Source organism: Columba livia, chromosome 1, assembly GCF_036013475.1.
Source record: "Columba livia isolate bColLiv1 breed racing homer chromosome 1, bColLiv1.pat.W.v2, whole genome shotgun sequence".
In the NCBI taxonomy this organism is placed as follows: Eukaryota; Metazoa; Chordata; class Aves; order Columbiformes; family Columbidae; genus Columba; species Columba livia.
This window is the reverse complement of record NC_088602.1, coordinates 152,749,704-152,769,098: the sequence shown is the minus strand read 5'-3', so window position 1 is coordinate 152,769,098 and position 19,395 is coordinate 152,749,704. Positions and strand designations below refer to the sequence as shown.

Here is a 19,395-nt window from a genome sequence, read left to right as displayed (position 1 = left end):
TATTTGTCTTCAGGAGTTGGGAGCCTGAAATCGTTGATAACCCAAGTAGCAGATTTCTAGAGAACAGCAGTAGATAAAGTCACATTATACTTTAAAGAGGACAAGCAAGGAATATTTTTAAATACTTATTTTTACAGGCCTCACACCAAACAAACTACCACTTATTTTAAAGCCAGAGCTGCAAGTTACTGGAAATCATAGTCAATGATTGTCCATTGGTCTTGATACCAGTGAAATGGGCAGTAATTTCCTGGTTCACAGCATTTCACTTCATATCCAAATTTTGTTTTGCTTTTTTTTTAATTTTGAAAGTGATCATTCACCTACAGTAATACATTAATGTGGTGTGGGTTGGGTTCTTCTGTTTATTTGTTTGTTTAAAGTGTACAGTATATCATGTCCTATTAAAAAAGTTTGACTTAAGAACTATGCAAAAGGCTTTAGTAATTTCAATACTTGTTCAGCCATACGGAAACACACAATCTGTTTTATGCTTTGTGGGAAACCTACAGTTGCTATAAACGTAAAGAATTTTAAAACCTCCCATCCATTATTCAATACAACAATTTGCTAAAGTAATAATAACTTGCATTGTGTTGCAATTTGCCATACTGGAGATGCTTAGAGATGCATCAGGGATACAAAACTCTAATAGTGATCAAAAATCCTCTACAGTTCAAGAGGATGTAGCACAGAAGTTTAGTCCTGCTAGCTCTGAAAATATTTTAACTTCATCCTTACGCAAGGAAACGTCATTATAATATTAGACAGAATGGAAGACATCACATAATAGTTTGGTTCATTAGTATTTTTTCCATGTAATGCTTTACAAAAGAGACAAAGCTCAAGAAAATAAAAACAGACACATAAATATTACTATGAAGTACATTGTTCTTATTCAAATAAATTTCCTTGAGCAATATCTTCTTAAAAGGTGAAAATGAAACACTGATATTTGTCTCACTATATAAAAGTAACAGTATTAATTATAAAGAACCCGATGGTCTTATTTCATCCCGTTCTTTAGTTTTCACAGCAAAAATATTAAAATTTGCAATATTACCAAAAAGATGCAAACCTGTCAAATATATTACTCTGAAGTAAATTAACAATTAATTTATAGGAACCTACCACAGGAACTATTAAGTGGACAGTAGTAATGTTTTCCTATACAAAAATCTATCAAAAATTGTTGGAGAAAATATATGAAGCGTAGCTGATAGCTGATGAAATCTGCAGTATGGCCACAGAGAAATAAGTTGCAGATCATCAAAGTTAGCTCTTGTGCAGAAACATCCACCTTTGAGTTCATTAGTTTCATTCTTCACTGGAGAACAGCAGAAGGTTTCCAGAATCCAACCATCGTAGGAAACTGATTCAACGCTGTACTTTAAGCTTTACCCGTAGCTGGAACTTTCAATAGTTAACATTTTTTGGTGCTCTGATCTCCCTTGCTCTCCAGAAGGCTACGTAAATATAAAAATCTTCAGCAAAGACAACTCTTCTCTAAAGCACTGGCAACTGGTCTTAGTAGAAGACTGTTCAAAAAAAGAAAGGAACAAACAGATTTAGCTGGATTGGTAAAGAAGTATTGGTGAAGCAATACTATAAACTAGCAAATTAGGTTGACATTAGAAGCTGAGAGATTTGTAGCCTCTGTCATCCAGACACACATGTCCATAAACTCGTGGAGCTGAACCCTTTGAGGATGTAAAGGTGCCCGTCTGTATATATCTTTTTCAGCCTGAGTCAGCAGCCAAGCCTTGGTCTTGCAACAGTGAAGACAAAGTTCACTTTCAACTATTCTGAACAGCAAAAAAAAAAACCAAACCCCAAAACATTAAGTGATTGATTCGACCCAACCTCAGGCATTTAACTAAAGAACTCAGACAAAGACCTAATTAACTCTGGCTCTGTTCATCAGCCATGGATGGAAAACTGCAACCTCAAGAAGGCGCTTCAGTCTTGCCCTGGTCGAGGGTGACCATGTTCCCAGCTTAGACATCTCAGCCAGGTTACTGAAATCAGGTGTGATGATCAGCTGAAGGTCTCCCTGTATATAAGTCCTCCTAGCAAAGTCTGTGGAGCTTTAGCCATTCACATGATTAAAGATAATCAGTATACATGTGTTCTGCTTCACTTGGCCTGCATCAAGCACCAGGAACACAGGATCAGCCAGGACTGTTTCTGGCTCTTCACCTTAATTAGGAAAGCATTCTGCTTCCTATGGAAAATACTGGCAGCTTTATGATTTCCCCCTCCCCACTGGCTAGACACCAAAATAGTTCCCTTTTGAAATTTGTAAACTTTTATTTAGTTCAAATTTTGAATGGAAACTTAATTTGTTTTATTTTTTCTTCACACATGAACTCATAAAGGACTTTTTTTTTTTTTTTTAGTTAGTTAGTTGAAACTCTTAAGTCAGAAATAGAGCCTACATGTTTTCACTGTCCTATTCTGGCCAATGGAGAGCAAAGCCCCAGAGACTCTTCTATAGCAAGAGAAAAGCTCTAGTGAGTTACTTAGTTGGTGCCTCACTTTGGTCCTCAAGGCCCTTCCCAAAACAGGGAAAATGTTTTCTAACCACAAACTACTCATTCCTGGGAAAAGCTTTGTCTCTACAGATACTGTTCTACACACTGCCAATGCACCCCACCTCACATGGGAGGTCTTAGTACTGCTCCAGGATTAGCTGTGGCATGCTTGCAAATGTACAAAAGGACACTTGATTTTTATTCATTCCCAAACAGCGTAATACGGAATTTCCTTGCTTTTCACCAAGAAGGTGACTTTACCTACTTTTTCATTTACATCTGCACCACTGAGAACTGGTCCCTGGTTCAGCCATTAGAAGAGTTACACTGCAGCTGGAGAAGTAACCAGATCACTCACAAGCAGCACAAAGAGCATTGCCACCGTGTTGCTGTTCAATGAATGCATGCCAAACATGTAACATTAATTAAGATATACTGTACCTCCAGCTGTTTGGATCTTGATGCATTTATTTCCTTCTAATCTTAATTAGAAAACAAAAGGTAAACATGGTTAAAACATTGTAACATATCGCTAATTTACAACACCATTTAAAAAAAATATGCAAAGGTACTACTCTTCCAAAATCAGCTATTATTATTATGGTTAAAATTTTTCTTCATTTTTTTGTTTTGCGGCAAATTCTGGAAGCACCAGTCAGTGACTCAACTCTGTGGTGTATGTATGTGACAGCAGCATTTTCTTGTATTAAATCTAAACAATTATTACATGATTTCATAAATATATGTTTATGACTTGTCTATTTAAGTACCTATAAACCTAATGCTTTTTCCCACTGCTCGAAAACACCTCACGGAAAAGAAACAGTTTGCACTGGGTTTCATATAAGAACAGAAATAAACCTGAAAGCAAGCACTAACTAACTGTTATTACTGGAATTCACCACAATGCAAGTAAACACCTTCAAAACTAAAAATAGCAGTGAGGCTCTGCAAGCACATCTATCACAGCCTCTTAGTCCTAACAGGGTTTTGTTTTCTTTGAATTCACAGAGCACTCAGAGCACGAAGAAGCTGTTCAGAAGACAATGTACCACATTGTCAGCATCTGCTCTAGAATCTTTCTGCAAAAGTAAGTGTGTTAAAATTCAAATAAATGGGAACAACCACTTTAACGACTATAAATAGCATCACTGCCTTAAAAGGCTCCAAGGCTAGCCAGTCTGTCTGAAATAATAATTGATTTTTAAAGGAAATACATCCTACTAGATGAAATTAAACTGAGAAAGCAGGAGAAATACAATACACAACTTTCCGATACCTTTCGGTGCAGCTTTTGTCTGACTGGAAACCATGGCAGTCGCATCTGATGGCAGGCCAACGTACACGCCGCCATAGTTCCTGATTTAAAGAAACAATTAAAGAGAGAGATTAATTGAAACACTTCCCCCTATAATGTTGACATCACGCAGCAGCATTACAGAGACCATGGATGATCACAGAGGAGGGCACCTCTGCACAAGCATCCCCAGAGGAGCCTTCCTTTCCCATAGCTATGAGAAAAGTGTATATTAAGTGCCATGTACTTGTTAATATGGGGCCAAGCAAAAAACCCAAACAAACAAAATCCCAGCTGTGTTGTGACAATAAACCTCACCAGCTCATCTTCCTCTAGACACTGAATTTATCCAACTGAGCACAGAGCCAATCTGGCAGCAATGTTCAACACTGGGACCACCACAGCTCCTTACTTCAAACAATGCCCACCAATTAAACAGCATTTTGACCTCTCCTTGTTATTAAATAGGACCTGCATTCCCCGCTTAGAGCCGCACTTGGAGAAAACTGCTAGTAGGAAGGAACACGAGGGTGTCAGGTACTTTCATAGTGAAGCCCTCTCCCCCTTATGGCCTTGTACAGCATATTTTCTGGCTCCAAAGCCCATACAAAAATCAGGGGGTGATGCAAAGAGGTGAAAAAAACTGGGTCCTTCAAAGCCTCTGCCATGCCTGGAGCTACTTGCAGAGACTCCCACTACACTGCTCTGCCCCATCAGGTGCCAAATAAATCCCACCTCCTCTAGCACCCAAGACTGATTTCTGATTTCTTTGATGATAGAGTCACACTTCCTTCCATTTCCAGCTTGGCAGAGATCTCCCAGAAGTGCTAATGCCACCTTTTGTGGTCACTGACCCTTATTGAGCACATCACCTACAGCTGTGAGATAACGTGCTCTTCTTGCCCCTAAGTTCACCCCTTCCCAGCTCACTAACAAGGTGTGGGGACTCATCAATACTGGGCTCTGTGAGAGATTTCTGACTCTCTTTAGTTCGTTTTGTTTGTTTGTTTTGGGGGGGAGGTTTTTTTTGTGGGTTGGTGTTTTTTTTTTTTTTTTTGGGGGGGGGGGTGGTTTTTTGTTTGGGTTTTTTGGTGGTGTTGTTTTTTGGGTTTGGGGTTTTTTTGTCTGCTTTGGTGGTGGGGGTTAGGAGGAGGAAAGGAAGGCTGTACACGTGGTGGCAGAACTCACTGCAGCCTATTGCAAATAAAGCCAGTCCTAGTAGAGCACCTACCTCCTTTTGTCGTCATCCGATACAGATTCTTCTGCTCTGTAACATCAAAAGGTATAAAGCACATTAGCAGATTGTTTCTTTCAGATACTCTGTCACCATCCAGGTAGATTCAGGAGCAAAGGAAGAAGGGGGTTATTACTGATCCCAGTTTAATTCTGGTCATCCACAATTCAATAAAGTATTCACACAGGCACAAAGAATGACAATTTTCCGATCTAGTGTCCAGAAGAAACAGAAGGATTGAGAATAGATGCAGCCTAGTTTACATGACCCTCACCAGTGATGCCCTAAAGTAGGTTTGGAAGCTGCAACAGGTAAATTAACACATCCTGAGTGGTGTGCCACACTGCTTCACACATAACAGGAACATAAAAGTTCTGCACGTAAAATAAGTGAGTCTGGGCTGCAATTCCACCAAAAGAGGACTGGAAGGGACTGGGTGTCCATGCTAGCATGGCAATGAGGATGAAGAAAACTAAACTTTCACAGCAGCTGTGCAAAAAGATGTTTCAGAGCCTCTCTGTAAAACTAAGTACTGCAATTCCTAAAGTCAGAGTTGTTTGCAAACCAAATAACTGTAATCCTTTATAAACGGGCAATTACTTCTCTTTTACCTTCAGAGTAAAATCACAGGTCAGTCTGCAGGTCGATAGTGAGTCACTGAGGTTTGACTGAAATATTGTCTGGTGTAGCAGCGAGGTAATCGTCATCAATGTGAAGGCAAATGTAGTACGGAAGAGATAAAAAAATGTATCCATATCTCTGAGGATATAGTGCCTGTGCTGCAGTCTCAGTCTGTGCCCCAGCATCAGTCCTCCTCACACAAATCACTCACCCACCTTTGACTAAATATTTGGACTTGGAGCTTTGCTTGCATGACTGGGTATGGATCAAGGCAGCAGCTGCACTTTAGCTTGGTCTGCAACCTACCAACCTAGCAACAAAAATAGAGACAAGATAGCTTGAGTGCTGTTAAACACACAGACATCCTTCCCTTCTTCCCTGGGAGGGAACTGTGACAACTACCTGAGAAGAGACCCAGTGCCATAGCTGCTCAGTGACCATGAGATATGGCCACAGCTGTGCCCAGGGAAGGCTACAAACAGCAAAGGGGACACCACAATGCAAGGAGGGCTCCACTGTGGAAATGTCCACGCACAGGCTATTCACCCAGGTATCCTCACCTGAACATTCTCATTGAAGGACCAATTGCCTGGCTTATGGGGGCAATGCAAGGATACTCGCCATCATGAGCTAATCCATGAATTTCTGATCTGCTCCCTAGGTGATGAAGCTGAGAGCTGGCCTTTACCCAGTGTCAGAGCTAAATCCATTCTGTAGCCTTGAAAGGCATTTCTGAACTATGATATTTAACAATAATATATGACATTTCTTATTGTAATTTATTTATGCTAAGAGATAGATGCACCTAATGTTTAATCATCAGGGCTGTGTGTCATTATTGACCTCTGAAGTCAATGGCATTTTGGCCAAAAGTGCAGAGAGCTTGTAGCAGGACACAGCCTTAAATGCAAAAGAAGACCCCTTAAACCTAAGTCAACACTCTCTTGGGAGGGTAGAAAGTGCCTTAAAAATACTGCTACAAGGTAGAAATTACCTTACACTTACCCTTGCTGGGTGGCGGAAAATTACAAACTCTCCTTTCTGCATCACCACAGTGAATAAGGGTACATAGGTCCTTTTCACGGTAGAGGTTTGGGGTAAATTTAAGCATGCTGCAGTTTAGCTAAATTATACCCACACAGAGCATAGCACCGAGTGGGGTGAGACTCCTCATCTCCTATATCTTGCCTGCATCTTACCACTTCCCCCTAGAGAAGCTGGAGCCACTTTAGAAGGCATCTCCCATCTCCTCTGACCCCACACAGCCTAAGCCACCTTGCGGCCCTCAAAAAAATGCAGAGACAACTTTTCCTGGGGACTGTGAAGCTGCTCTGCCCTAGCATGGGCCAATTGCAGCTGAAGAAGGTGGAAAGCCTGTGTATGTCAATGAGTAGAAATGAGCCCTGTATTTATATGAAAAAAAAAAAAAAAAATGACAATACTTTAAGAAAGAAACTTCGGGTGCTAAAAGACCGCAATCATTTCTGTTGAACCAACTGAATATGTCACAGGATTGATTTTCTCAAACAACTGAAAACATTTTCTATAATCCAGATTAACTATTATCCAGAGAAAAGAATCCTTTAAAAGCACTGGCAACTTCATGAACAGCTCAGAGCCTCTAAAATGGAGTTGTAAGAATAATAATCAATATTGTCCAACAGGAAATTAATGTCTTATTTTTTGTAAAGCCTTTACTAGGCAACAGGGCTATTTCATTCTGTTCTAGAGATGTTTTGTAACAGGGCATCACTGGACCATTACTGTCATTCTCTCACCAAAACAAATTATCCAGCTCTATGATTAAGCAGTCCAGTTTTTAAAAATTTTGCTTTCTTCCTTTCCTCTTAATAGCTACAAATCAAAGTCTAATTTTGCAATACCTTTTCCCTTAAATGCACAACAGCAAATATAATCTGGGACTGCATAGGCCACAGCACTTGGGCTGAGTGATGACTGGGTACAATCTGTTGTAGTCCTGCTAGGAAAGAGGAGGTGAGCAGAGACAGGAGTAATGGAGAAGCATTAGAGGGAAAGATAAAAGAAAAAAACAAGATCTGGTGACAGCACTGAAGAGGCCATTTTCCACTCCTTTCTGGGGACTCCTTTCTAAGCAGGATGGGAAGAAGTGCTGCTCTGGTTTGTGCATTATGCACATCACACACCTCTTGCCTTCACACACTGTAGCTCAAGGCCCCATTTTGAAAGGTGCGCACTAATTTCATATGTTCGATCTTCCAGCTGAGCCATCGCGGCAGCTGCTGCTCCTGAGCCCAGGCTGGGTGAACACGGGTGGCTGTGGAGAGCAGGGCTGCAATGGCAACATGTCACCACGTTGAAGTGAGAAAGGAAAAAACCTCCTTTGGTTTTGGCAATGCTCCCGTGGCCACATCTCCCAGACTCACAGAGGGGGTGTGGGGATACAGGAGTCCAGCACACCATTTCTCTCTCCCTCTCTATCGCCAATGCACCTTTAGCTACTTATATCAGGGATGAAGGAAGAACCTAACATAAAACATCTCCCCTCAGAGGTTGTTGACATTTACTGCAGAGGAACCGAGAGCACATTTTTCAACAGGTAGCGTAAATGGAATCCTGTAGCCACTAGGTGGATTTAACAGCAAATCCACATAACAACATTCTATTTTCAGCTAGAATAAATGTTTCTTTTGGTAAGGATTTGTCTGTCCCAAGAGAATTCCTGTCACACTTCTAAGTCTGAAAAATATACTTGGTTCAGGTTTTATAACCATCAGTCCTATGTCCACTTGATGGTAAAATCAGCTGCCAATTTTCATGTAATATTTTAAATCTGAAATGACAGGCATTCGCGTTAATTCATTCCATCTACATTTTTCTTACCTCAACTTTTATGACTCTGTGCTGAACATTATACAGACTCCTATCTGTGCTCAGTAGTCACATCAGAAATTATTTACTGAACTTTGCACAAGTGACAGGCTGCTTCTTAGTTTCTCAGTTTTTCTTGGGAACAAGGGCCTGTCATTTGTATTTGATGGATTTCTTCCCAATATTTTGAAACAGGCTTGAACTGCTGTGTCCTTTCCTCCTTACTGCTACTTATCTTCCTCTGAATGCAGCCACATTCTGAATATCACAGGCATTGCATTATTTTCCAGCATATACTTTACTCCTCCTATATCTAAGCTTCTCCAGTTAGCATGGATGTACTTCTCTTTATTAATGGGGCAAGAGCACTGGTTGAAGCTGGCTGACATTCATCGTTGACTTGAGGGCTGGAGTACACACAGGGAGAGATCGCGTTCCCAAACCATACATCCTTGTCACCATGCAGTCCTCAGTCTCCCAGCACTTTGCACAGGAAGATCACATCATCATCCTTATCTTACTGATGGAGCAACTCAAGGCCCAGAGGGCAAAGCAGCTTTCCCATGGTCACCCAGGAGGGCTCAGAGCAGGACCCAGCTGTCCCTCCCTCTGTCTGCTCGCTCCAGGAGGTGCTGGTGCCTTGGCAATGAATCACAGTCAAGAAATGAGAAATCTCTTGTGTTAACCAGTTTCTGTCTCAAAACATATGCTGTGAGTAAGGATACACTTAAATGCTTTTCTGGACCAGAATCAATATGACTGAAATTTGACAGAAAAAACAAAGTGGATTTTTTTAACAAGAATTTTTTAATCTTTAGCTGAAAAAAGTAGAAAGGTGTAAAATGAAAGCTTGTGTGCATCTACAGTGTTAGTTAATATAAATCTACTTTGTTCATTTCTATGAAACTGAAATAGTTTTTCTGGTATTCAATTTTCTTTGTAAAAGTCTACTGTTAAATATTCAGATAATTGATTTAGGACTTTGAGTCACCACTTCCATTCCTCATTAACAGATTGGTGTTTCTAATGTCTGACGAGAAGGCTCAGCTACGCTATTACTCACACAGGTTGTTCAGCTGGCTCCACTACACTTACCTGAATAAGTAATGGTTCCAGGATTGACTCTTTCACTTCGTTGAAGTCTGTACTAGTAATTAGTTTTCCTAAGCTATCCTGATACTTTGAAACATGACAGATGATCTAACACTAGTAAGTCAGGTGTTCTCAGTTTAACTCCTAAAGCATTGCCCTAAAAATACTTACAGACACATAAAAGCAGTTCTACATACACCCATACCTTTAAGCACAGAGACGTGCTTACTAAATTCAGAATTTAACAGTGCTTGCAGTTTTGAAATTTAAAACCACTGAAGAGCAAAGAGAGAGATTCAGTACCAAGTCGGCCACTTAAATTATCTAAATCAAACAAGAAAAGCTCCTAATATAAATTTAAAACAGTGGGTTTGTATATATAGAAGTGCTGAGAGTATGGGTCCTTCCTACAGGCTCTATCAAGAAGAGGTTCCTCATAAGCTTGGCTTCTGTAATTTATTTATTGTCTGACACAACCGACCCAGAAAACAGACTGCACAGGTAGCACAGATCTCAAGAGTATCTGTGACAACAGTGTTCATCTGCCAAGTGAGACCTGTCATTAGTTCTCAGCCATGCTCTGTAATAGCTAGGACAAGCCTGTTGTTAAGGTCTTCTCTCCACTTGTTTATCTGACTTGACAGCCCTCATATCTACACCAGGATTCCTCTGTCTAATTAGAGTTTACTTCTAAATGAAGTAAATAAAACTGAAGAATGTTCCTATTGCATAACATGAAAATCTTTCCCAAGCCCCTCAGTCTTAAACTCTAGTGGCAAATACCAATTATATGAAATAGAAGGCAAGACCTCGGGAGGACTTCTTTAATATTTCCTTTGATAGGAAAATAAATTTATAGCTGAATAAAGCTATTCCTGCACAATTCTGCATCAGCAAATGAAAAATGAGCTGAGAAAGGCTGATCTTTTGCTGCTGCTTTTCTGAAAACCAGAAGCTGGCAAGAGGCAACAGGACAACAGAGGTTCAGACCTTCCACATTTAGAGAAAAACAGGATGGGCAGGGCTGCCCTCTGCTACTCAGCATCAAAGATAAGGGAGAGAAAGAGGAGCCAATAGATACTATCTTCAATGAGGAGAGCATCTAGAGAAGGTGGGTACTTCAAAAAGGAAGTCTGGATGGGTTACCAGGTCCCCTGCAAAGTGGGGAAATTGGCCTCAGTGTCTCTCTAAATCTCTCACAGGGCTTGGTGGAAATTTGTGTGGTTGCTTCATACGATGACATGGCTTTTGGAAAAAGGTGCACTAGTATGTGACAGGGAAGAGTAGTCTGAAGTAACATCACCACCTGTGGGAGACAAATCTCCCCAGAGAGGCAGAGAAAAGACATTTCTGATAGAGAAACAACAAGGGATGGAATCTGTATAAAAGTAAACAAGACATGAAGTTATTCTGTGGAGATGGAAGCTGTCACTAAAGACAATAAACACCTGGTAGTGTTGATTATATGTTAGGAGCCAGATGAATCACATATGACTAAATCTACTATAAGGCTAATAGGACTGAAGGTAAGTTCAGGGTTACATATTTGAAAGAGTAGAGTAAGTACTTACACATCTTTAGTAGTCCCTGTGGCACCTAGAATGAAAAAAAAAAAAAGGTGCATATTTACAAGATAATGGCATAATTCTCTAAATCAGCTGATAGTACAGTAAGCATTTTTTCTGCCTTTCTGTCCTAAACAGCACAGAAATAGCAGCAGGTTTTTTCTATTGTCAGAGAACAGGTTTCTCACAATTGTCTAGTTTATCCTTAATAATTATCTATATTATCCCTTAAGTATATCATGCTTAGATCTGGTCCAGATTCTCAGCAGGGGAAAATGATGCTGCTGTGGACCAGTCGTCAGGTGCAGTCACTCAGGATGAGAGCAACAGAAGATAAAATCCATCTTTCTAAATTGTATATGCTTCACTTTGCTTTCACTGGTGTTTTTGTTTGCTACAAAGTCACGACAAATAACCAAGCAGTTACTCCTGAATGCCTGTTTATTTTAATGTTTGACTCAACTGTAGACTTGGCACTACACGTGTAAAATGTTGCTCCATTCTTCCTGCCAGATAAACAAAGTTTTATAAAATAACCAGACAGAACTAATATAAACATTGGGACACAATTCACCCAAAACTCCAGACATCTGAAGAGATCAACCCCTTCATTCATCTTGCTATTCAACAAAAAAAAGCAAAAAGACAAAATCTACCACCTGGCCGCATGATCTCCCTGATTGAATTTTTTTTTTGGTGACTCAGATGCTTCTTGCTGTGAGAGGCACATTCACTCAAATACAAACTCTTTCCTGTTCCTCTCAAGTTATTAATGCCATGTTGCTATTGCTGGTATATCATTCAGCTGAGTAACCAGCAAATTATCCCTTCTATTAATTACACAAGCTAGGGTAGACATTAAAAACCTTTTACTTCTCCTTTTCCTCTCAGTACTTAGCTGGTAAAGGCTATCCGAGTTTACTCTGAAGAAGCTACAGTTGTCAATCCAAAAGATTTTATGGGTTTGGAGGTAGGTCGGGTTTTCAGCCATGGCACCTCATTTCTTGAAAAAACTTTTTTTTTCCTGTGAAAAAAATCCATACACAGAAAATGTCTTTTGTCTCACTCCAATGTGCAAGAATATGCCTTCTGCATCTTTATTTTAAAGGCAGAGAGGAAGAAACAGTCCTGTGAGGCTTTCCAGCACTGTCTGCCTGAATGGATAGCTTGGATAGCAGGAAACATCTCCCTTTACAGCTAACTCTTCAACATAATATCACTCTCAATTTCTATGACTTGACTATCTCTCCTTTTCCCAGCAACAACATAGAGTAGACTTGTACAACACTGTACACATTTCTTTTGTTAGTATAGCTTCCAGAGTCAGCAGTCCAGTACAGCTACATATATCAGCAGAAACTCTTAATTAAGCTGGAGGGAGTACCTCTACGCACAATAAGCTGAGGCCCTCACTTTAAAACTTCATTCTACCAAGCAGCTTTCTGAGACTTTTTGGCTCTATAGACATGTGGACATAGTACTACATACAAACCCTCCTAATTAATTGTGTCCAGGTGGAAGGTTGGCATTGCAGCCCTGCATGCAAGCTTGATCTCAGCTGATATAGAGAAACATCTTCTGCTACCAAGGCTAGTCCATCCAGAGTCAGCTCAGTGATTTACCTTCAGGGTACCACCAGCACATCTGGACACAGCCTAAACATCAGCAACACCTCAGACAACCCAGGTTTTGAAAAGCCTAGCTCCACTGTGGTAGCTAGTAGTTTTTTACCCCCCCGCCCCCAAAAAAAACTATTCCTGTGCTGCACCTGTTTGGCACCAGAACCACAACTTTCTCATTTTCTCAACCTAAGCTTACTCCAAACAAACTCAGTTTCTCCAAAAAGGTTCGCAGTCCTTTGTGAAGCTGTTGCCAGCCCTCAGCGCTTTGGATCCTCATTTGAAAAACTCATGCCTTCCTTGTGGGAAGTATACTAAAAGTGAAAACTGTCTAACACACAAACTGAAACCTTAGCTGAGTGAAAAGAACTGCGTGCTTACAGTACCACTGCATGTCTGTCATGGTTTAACTCAAGCCAGCACTATAACCACGATAGCTGCTCGCTCACTCACACTCCATCCCCCACTCCCCCTGAATAGGGGAGAGAATTGAAAGGGAAGGGAGAACCTTGTGGATTGAGATAAACATAATTTAACAAAATAACACTAATATATATATATATACATATATATATATATAAAATGGAAATAGAATATAAAATAAAAAGATACTCAGTGCAGTTCCTCATAAACTCTGTCTGCACCGAGCATCCAGTCCCCGGTAGCAGCATCTGGTCCCAACAGCCAGTCTCAAGGAAAGAAAAGAGAAAAAGGCAGAAAGGCCCAGAGGCCTCTGCAAAATGGCAGGATGGACAAAGGCTGAACTAAAGAAAGTCCTGAGCAGAACTCCCTTGAACAGGTCTCTGTCCTGGCTCCGAGAGAACTAGTCAGAAGAACCCGACTCTCCTTAAATCCAAAGCATGACGCTAACGGGATGGAATACTCGTATTGATCAGTCTGGATGTCAGGCAAGCTCTGTCCCATCTCTGCCCCCCTTCCTGGGTGCCTCACACCTGTGGGCAGAACTCAGAGACCTTGGCTCTCAGATCAGAGCAATTAAAAACATTAACTCTGTCCCAGGGTGTTATCTTCTTGTTCTCAAACTAAATCCAAACAACAGCCATGCTAGCTACAAAAAAGAAAGGTTTCTAACTACATGAAGAAAATTAACTCATTTTCAGTCAAACCAGCACAGTTTCTCAGTGGAGATACTCAAGTTGCAGTCAATCACAAGGCACACTTCAACGCCACACTCATGTTCAATGCCACACCTGTCTTTGATGCATTAAGGTACACATACATCAGCACTCTGGTGACAGGAGCTGTTCTTCAGGCCCATCAGCTTGGGCTTTGAGTAGAGGTATACAGCTATGAACCTGTGTTTGAGAACAGAGATGTGCCAGCAGCATTCGCACCTGGCAGCATTTGTTTCCTTTGACCATTAGAGAGGGTACCACCGCTGGGGAAAAAATAAATAATTTTATATATATAGAGAGAGACATATATCACTGCAGTATTTTGAAATGCACCTCAATGAAAAAAAATTGAGAACTATAAACAAACAGTTTGTTTTCTATTATTTTATAAGCACAAAAAACCAGGTTATCCTCACCTTCCATTGATAGGATTCTATTGATTTCAGTGGAGTTATTTCTCATTTTCACTAGCAAAGTGAAACAAGAGCTTGGTCCAAATTCACCTGAGTACCACTAAAGTGCCTGAAGAGAGATCTGAAAGTATTTCCAGTTCACAAAGCCGATTTCTTCCTGGAATTGTCCTCAGCTTACAAATAAACAAAAACTCATAAGGTCATCTTCTTTAGGGAGCCTGAACACTCCTTATACATAGATTTTATTTCACAAGGAACCAAATAACATCTCAGTTTGCACAAACCTGTTTGTTTTCAAAGCCTAACCTCTTCACTCTCACCCGTTACTTCACTGACATATTTCTCTAACTCTTCCATGTTTAGTGAGCGACACACTATTTCATAGCTATTCATGTTTCTTCTGCCAGAAGTTCAGCCAAAGAATCTTGTTTACTACTGATTAACAAACAGTGCATAGCTGTTCCACAGCAGCACCGCTTAGTGCTCTTGCAGTGATGATGTTTTAGATATATGACTTGAGAAGAGCCTCACATATTTGAAAGCGTGTCCATTTTTTCCCCGCTATATCAGCTTGGCCTAAAAAAAGGCAGCACTTTACACTACAAAGCTTATCTTTATAGGCTCATGTTGGTTTGGTTTTCCAAAACCTGCCTAACCTCAGCAACAGACTGAGAGGTAGCCAGGAAGCTGCATCCACAAAAAACAGGCGTTACTGAGCTGTCCTGAATGGCCTCTTTGCTCACACCATCCACACAGTAGGAACATGGGTGCATTTTGACATTTTAGAGCTGCAGGAGGATGGACGAGTACAGCCCGCAGAATAAATGAGGCCCATTCAGCCAACATCGCTCTGAGCCCAGTGATTACTAAAGAAAAACATTTTGTCTGGAGTAGTGGAGCTCTGGAAAAAAAAACAGAAACAACAAACAAAGAAACAAAACACAAAAATCCACCATAGCATTTAAACAGTCGCAAATAAAGAAGGACAAAAATGTACCCCAAAGCATCTTCCATTCAGTGAGAGGGGGCTTTGCACTTTCAAAACAACAGCAGCTTGTTACTGGCAACCCTGCGGGATTTCAGTAATCGCAGGACAAATGCAAGAGATGGTTGAAAGAAGTTTGTAACAACAGAGGCCACTCCTCTGTGCTGAAAAATGCATCATGATGGAAGACAAAAACTGCCAAAAAAACATTAAAAGTGTGAGAGGCATCCACTTACACGAATAAAAGCATGGATACAAAAAATGCCAGTATCAGACTTTAGAACAGATTATGAAATTAACTTTTAATTAACAGTTTCCTACAATATTTTCTTGCAAATACTTAAAATTGTTACCAAAAGCAAATTAAAAAATGAAAGTTACACATACACGCATCCAACTGTTTAGATATGAATGAGTTTCCTATTGCAGGCTCCTTTCTGGTTTGCTCCACAAGACAGCAACATGGAACCAAATCCTAACATCAATGAGTTTATTCTATTTATAACTCAGTGTAACTAAGGACAGAATTATATCAATTTGCTTCAAATTGATTACTTCTTCACCTCATCAGGTGGCAGTTCTGTACATAGACTTGACTTGATCAAACATTAATTTCAAGAATTATTTGGATTTTAGATAGAATGGCAGAATGTTTTCCTGGCATTCCACCAAACTGGAATTTAATAAATCTGTTTAAACTTGGTGTGAAAGTTCTCTTGCATCATAATTTAGCTGTATTTGAAGCTCTCCACAGACTAACAGCTTCTCTGTGTATTTAAATCAAGGCTAGACTGCCAGCCTCCACTGAGCGCCATAATTTAAGGTTCTGTCATTGCTACCACAATTGATACAGAAAGGAGGAGGCAGTTAAAAATTGTCACTGAAGCAACATTAGAATTAAGGGAAATGCCTTAACTCAGAAAAAAGGAAAAGTAAATGAATGTTTAAGGACATATTTTTAAAAGACAAAAAAAAGAAGAGCTATTTTGGAGCTACTAAACCAAGGAAATAACATGAAAGAAGTATATATAAAGCAAGATAACAAAACATCGGGAAAATAGCAATTTGGTAATAAAACTTGTTATGGATGATGGGAAATTAAAAATATAAATATAATCCATAGTTCACACGTAAAATAGCTGAATGATTTAAGAAGGATGCATATATATCAGTTTACGCAGGCAACAGAAGTTGCCATTTCTCAACTGAAGAGACTTTTGCCAGTGCCTGATGCTCTAGAAGGAAAATTTAAACTCTGTGAGTTATATTGGTGTTCTGGAGTACTGCACCAGAGACAGAAATGTTATTCTAGATCATGTCTATTAGTTTAGATCGCGCAGAACACACGGCTGATAGCTCCTCTGATGTCATTCTAGCCGGGCAACAGAAGATAACATCATTAGCTGAACTATCATTATACATACATCTGCTTAGGAAAAATCGAGTTATGCTAAAAAAGAGATTTCACCAGAGTAAGAAAATGGGGATTAACATAACATGTTTAATGTATTCTGTGAAGTATGCTACAATATTATCCTTAGTCATATAATATGACAGAGAGTGTTACAGGTTAATTATATGTTATGTACCTCTAGCTTTGACATTACTGACTGTAGAATAGTCATAACTTTAGCACTAAAGATGTAGTCATGCTGTGCAAGCCACAAAATTAACTTGTATTTACATGGTGGTCACATCTTTTGGTAAAATATTGACTTGGACTTTCCTTAAAAGCTCCAGGATTCCGATTAAAAAATTGTACATCTTCTCCTCCCCCTACATAAAATCATTTTGTCAAACACACTTTGTAAGGAATGCTAAATGGAAAAAAATAAATAGCAGACATCTGACTTCTTACTTTTATTACCAGTTGTTGCTTTTTATAACACCATAGACTGCATGGAGCTATTTCTGACTGACAGTGGTGAAAGTGAGAAGATAACTGGACCTTTCAGACCTGTATTTGCTTTGGAAAGGTCTATCAGGGCAACAGTAATAATTCCATTATACTAATCATGTGTTTTACACAGCGTTGTTTTTTACCTGCGCTAAGCCATTGAAGATCTGTAGACTATTTCTAAGAGTACGCAAAAGGCTGCAACAAAATGCAAGCTCAAATGTGTTATGAATAACAGAACAGATAAGTTAAACTACCAAAGAGACCATACCTTCAGTAAAAATCACTTATGAATCTACAAGCCAAACCCTGTTGAAAATAGCTGCCTTTAATGCAACAGTGGACACACTTATTTAAACAAACAAACTTTTAGTTCAACATAGTTCACTGAATACCACTGCTGTCAGAGTTAGTCTATTTGACGTTTACCCATTTGTGTCCTGGTCCAAGTTCCACAGAATGGCCAGAGCAACACTAATCGAGAAGCTACCACAAAGGGACTAACAATCAACTCGAAATTTTCCTCTGAACTCCTCTGATACTTGCTCTGGTGCTTTTACCCAGCAAACAGAAATGGGATGTGAACGAGCACCTCCCCAGCAGTACAAAACTACGTTTGTCATATACTGGAAAAACTTCCAGTCACAACAATGCAGGAATCAACTAATGAGATAGAATTAATGTGTGCAAACAGGACAGCTCTAATAAGAGTGCTGGAAGTTCAAACAAATTCATACAGTGCATTGTTTATGGATAGGAGAGGCCTCTGATAGATACAGGATACCTAAAACCTAATTTATAATAATTTCATAGAAATCAAGTAAGCAATAATGGCAGAAAAGCCTCCCTTTCCCCTGTGAGTGCAAAGTGCAGTGTTCAGTGGGCAAACCAGCAACACACCACACTAACAAACACACATACATACAATTTGGAGAAGGTGTCACCACTGACACTCAAAGATACGCTCAGTTTTTCAAATTGGGACTAGCACCATCCAAGGCACCACTGAAGCTCTGGACAAAGTTAAGTCAAAATGGCAAAAGATGAAGACACAGTAGTTCTAGCTGGCCCAGTCAGTATTTTGCTGTGGATTTTCAAGAGGCTATGATGCTTGCAAGTGCATCTGAGAGACTTAATATAGGTGCTGAAACAGGTGGCAATGTTTGCCAAGTGCAATTACGATGAAAAATGATTGAGAAATGCTCATATTTGTAATTATATGGTGAAGGTCCACTTATCCATTTCCATATACTTTCCTTTTTTGCAGGGGCTGGAGGGAGGAAGAGCACAACAGCACCATCCTCCCAGATCTTCTCTCTTTTGTAAACAACAGTGAACAAACAAGGGAGCCAGCTGGATGCACCAGCCAGCCACACACATTAACATGCAAGAAATCTCAATCTTGGAATATCCTCCAACTTCTCCAAGCAAGCAGAAGAGAAGTGGCACAAATTCATTTCAGGAGTGGCATTCGTGGCCTTATAGGGAAGGAAAGAGGTTGGAGCTTACACCCCCGACAGGATCCTTACGTCCAGCTCCTGAGCTCGCCGTGCCTAGGACAGCTACTGTTGGAGGCGGCGACCCTAACGCCAATCCGGACACCAGAGGGTGACCCCGGGGGCCACATCACCCTCTCTCCCCTGGTTAAGCCTCAAGAAAGGAAGATGCTCTTGCAGAAGCGCGGGCAGCGCTGCTCGAACGGGCATCCTCCAAACTGGAGGAGGGATGCAGCCCCGCCAGGGGGGTTTGAGGGTGAGTGTGTGCCCGCTGCCGCAGCCCCCCGACGGGGCTGCCCGCAGGGATGCGGGCACCGCCGCGCACCCGGCCCCGCCGCCCTCCCGCGCAGCTCCGCCGCAGCCGCCTCCCTACCTCGCCCTCCCGCGCCGCTGGCCGTGGAGTTCCCGCAGCCCATGGGCGCTGCCCTGCCCGGCGCTGCGCTCGGCCGTGCGGAGCCGACCGGTGCGGAGCGGCGACGGGAGGCAGGCGGCAGCGGGCGGAGCCGGGTGGGAGATAAAGCCGCGGGGACCCCTCCTTCCTCCTCCTCTTCCTCCTCCTCCTTCTCTCCACACCCATCGCCCGGGAAACTGCCGGCCCCGAGCGCCGCCGCCCGGCCCCTCGCTACACCCCCCCGGCTCTCCCCGGGGAAACACAC

General features: G+C 41.0%; 1 protein-coding gene across 1 annotated transcript; it reads right to left on the bottom strand.

The window, feature by feature from the left end:
* Nucleotides 1–281: 281 nt before the first annotated feature.
* C1H12orf75 (chromosome 1 C12orf75 homolog) lies at nucleotides 282–19,303 on the bottom strand. The gene is made up of 6 exons (XM_065039133.1): nucleotides 19,113–19,303; nucleotides 11,200–11,224; nucleotides 5,063–5,098; nucleotides 3,814–3,893; nucleotides 2,976–3,016; nucleotides 282–1,538 (listed from the first exon to the last, which is right to left on the bottom strand). Exons 1-5 carry the CDS (start codon nucleotides 19,153–19,155, stop codon nucleotides 3,012–3,014), a joined length of 189 nt encoding a protein of 62 aa, XP_064895205.1. The 5' UTR covers nucleotides 19,156–19,303; the 3' UTR covers nucleotides 282–1,538; nucleotides 2,976–3,011.
* Between the last annotated feature and the right edge of the window lie 92 nt (nucleotides 19,304–19,395).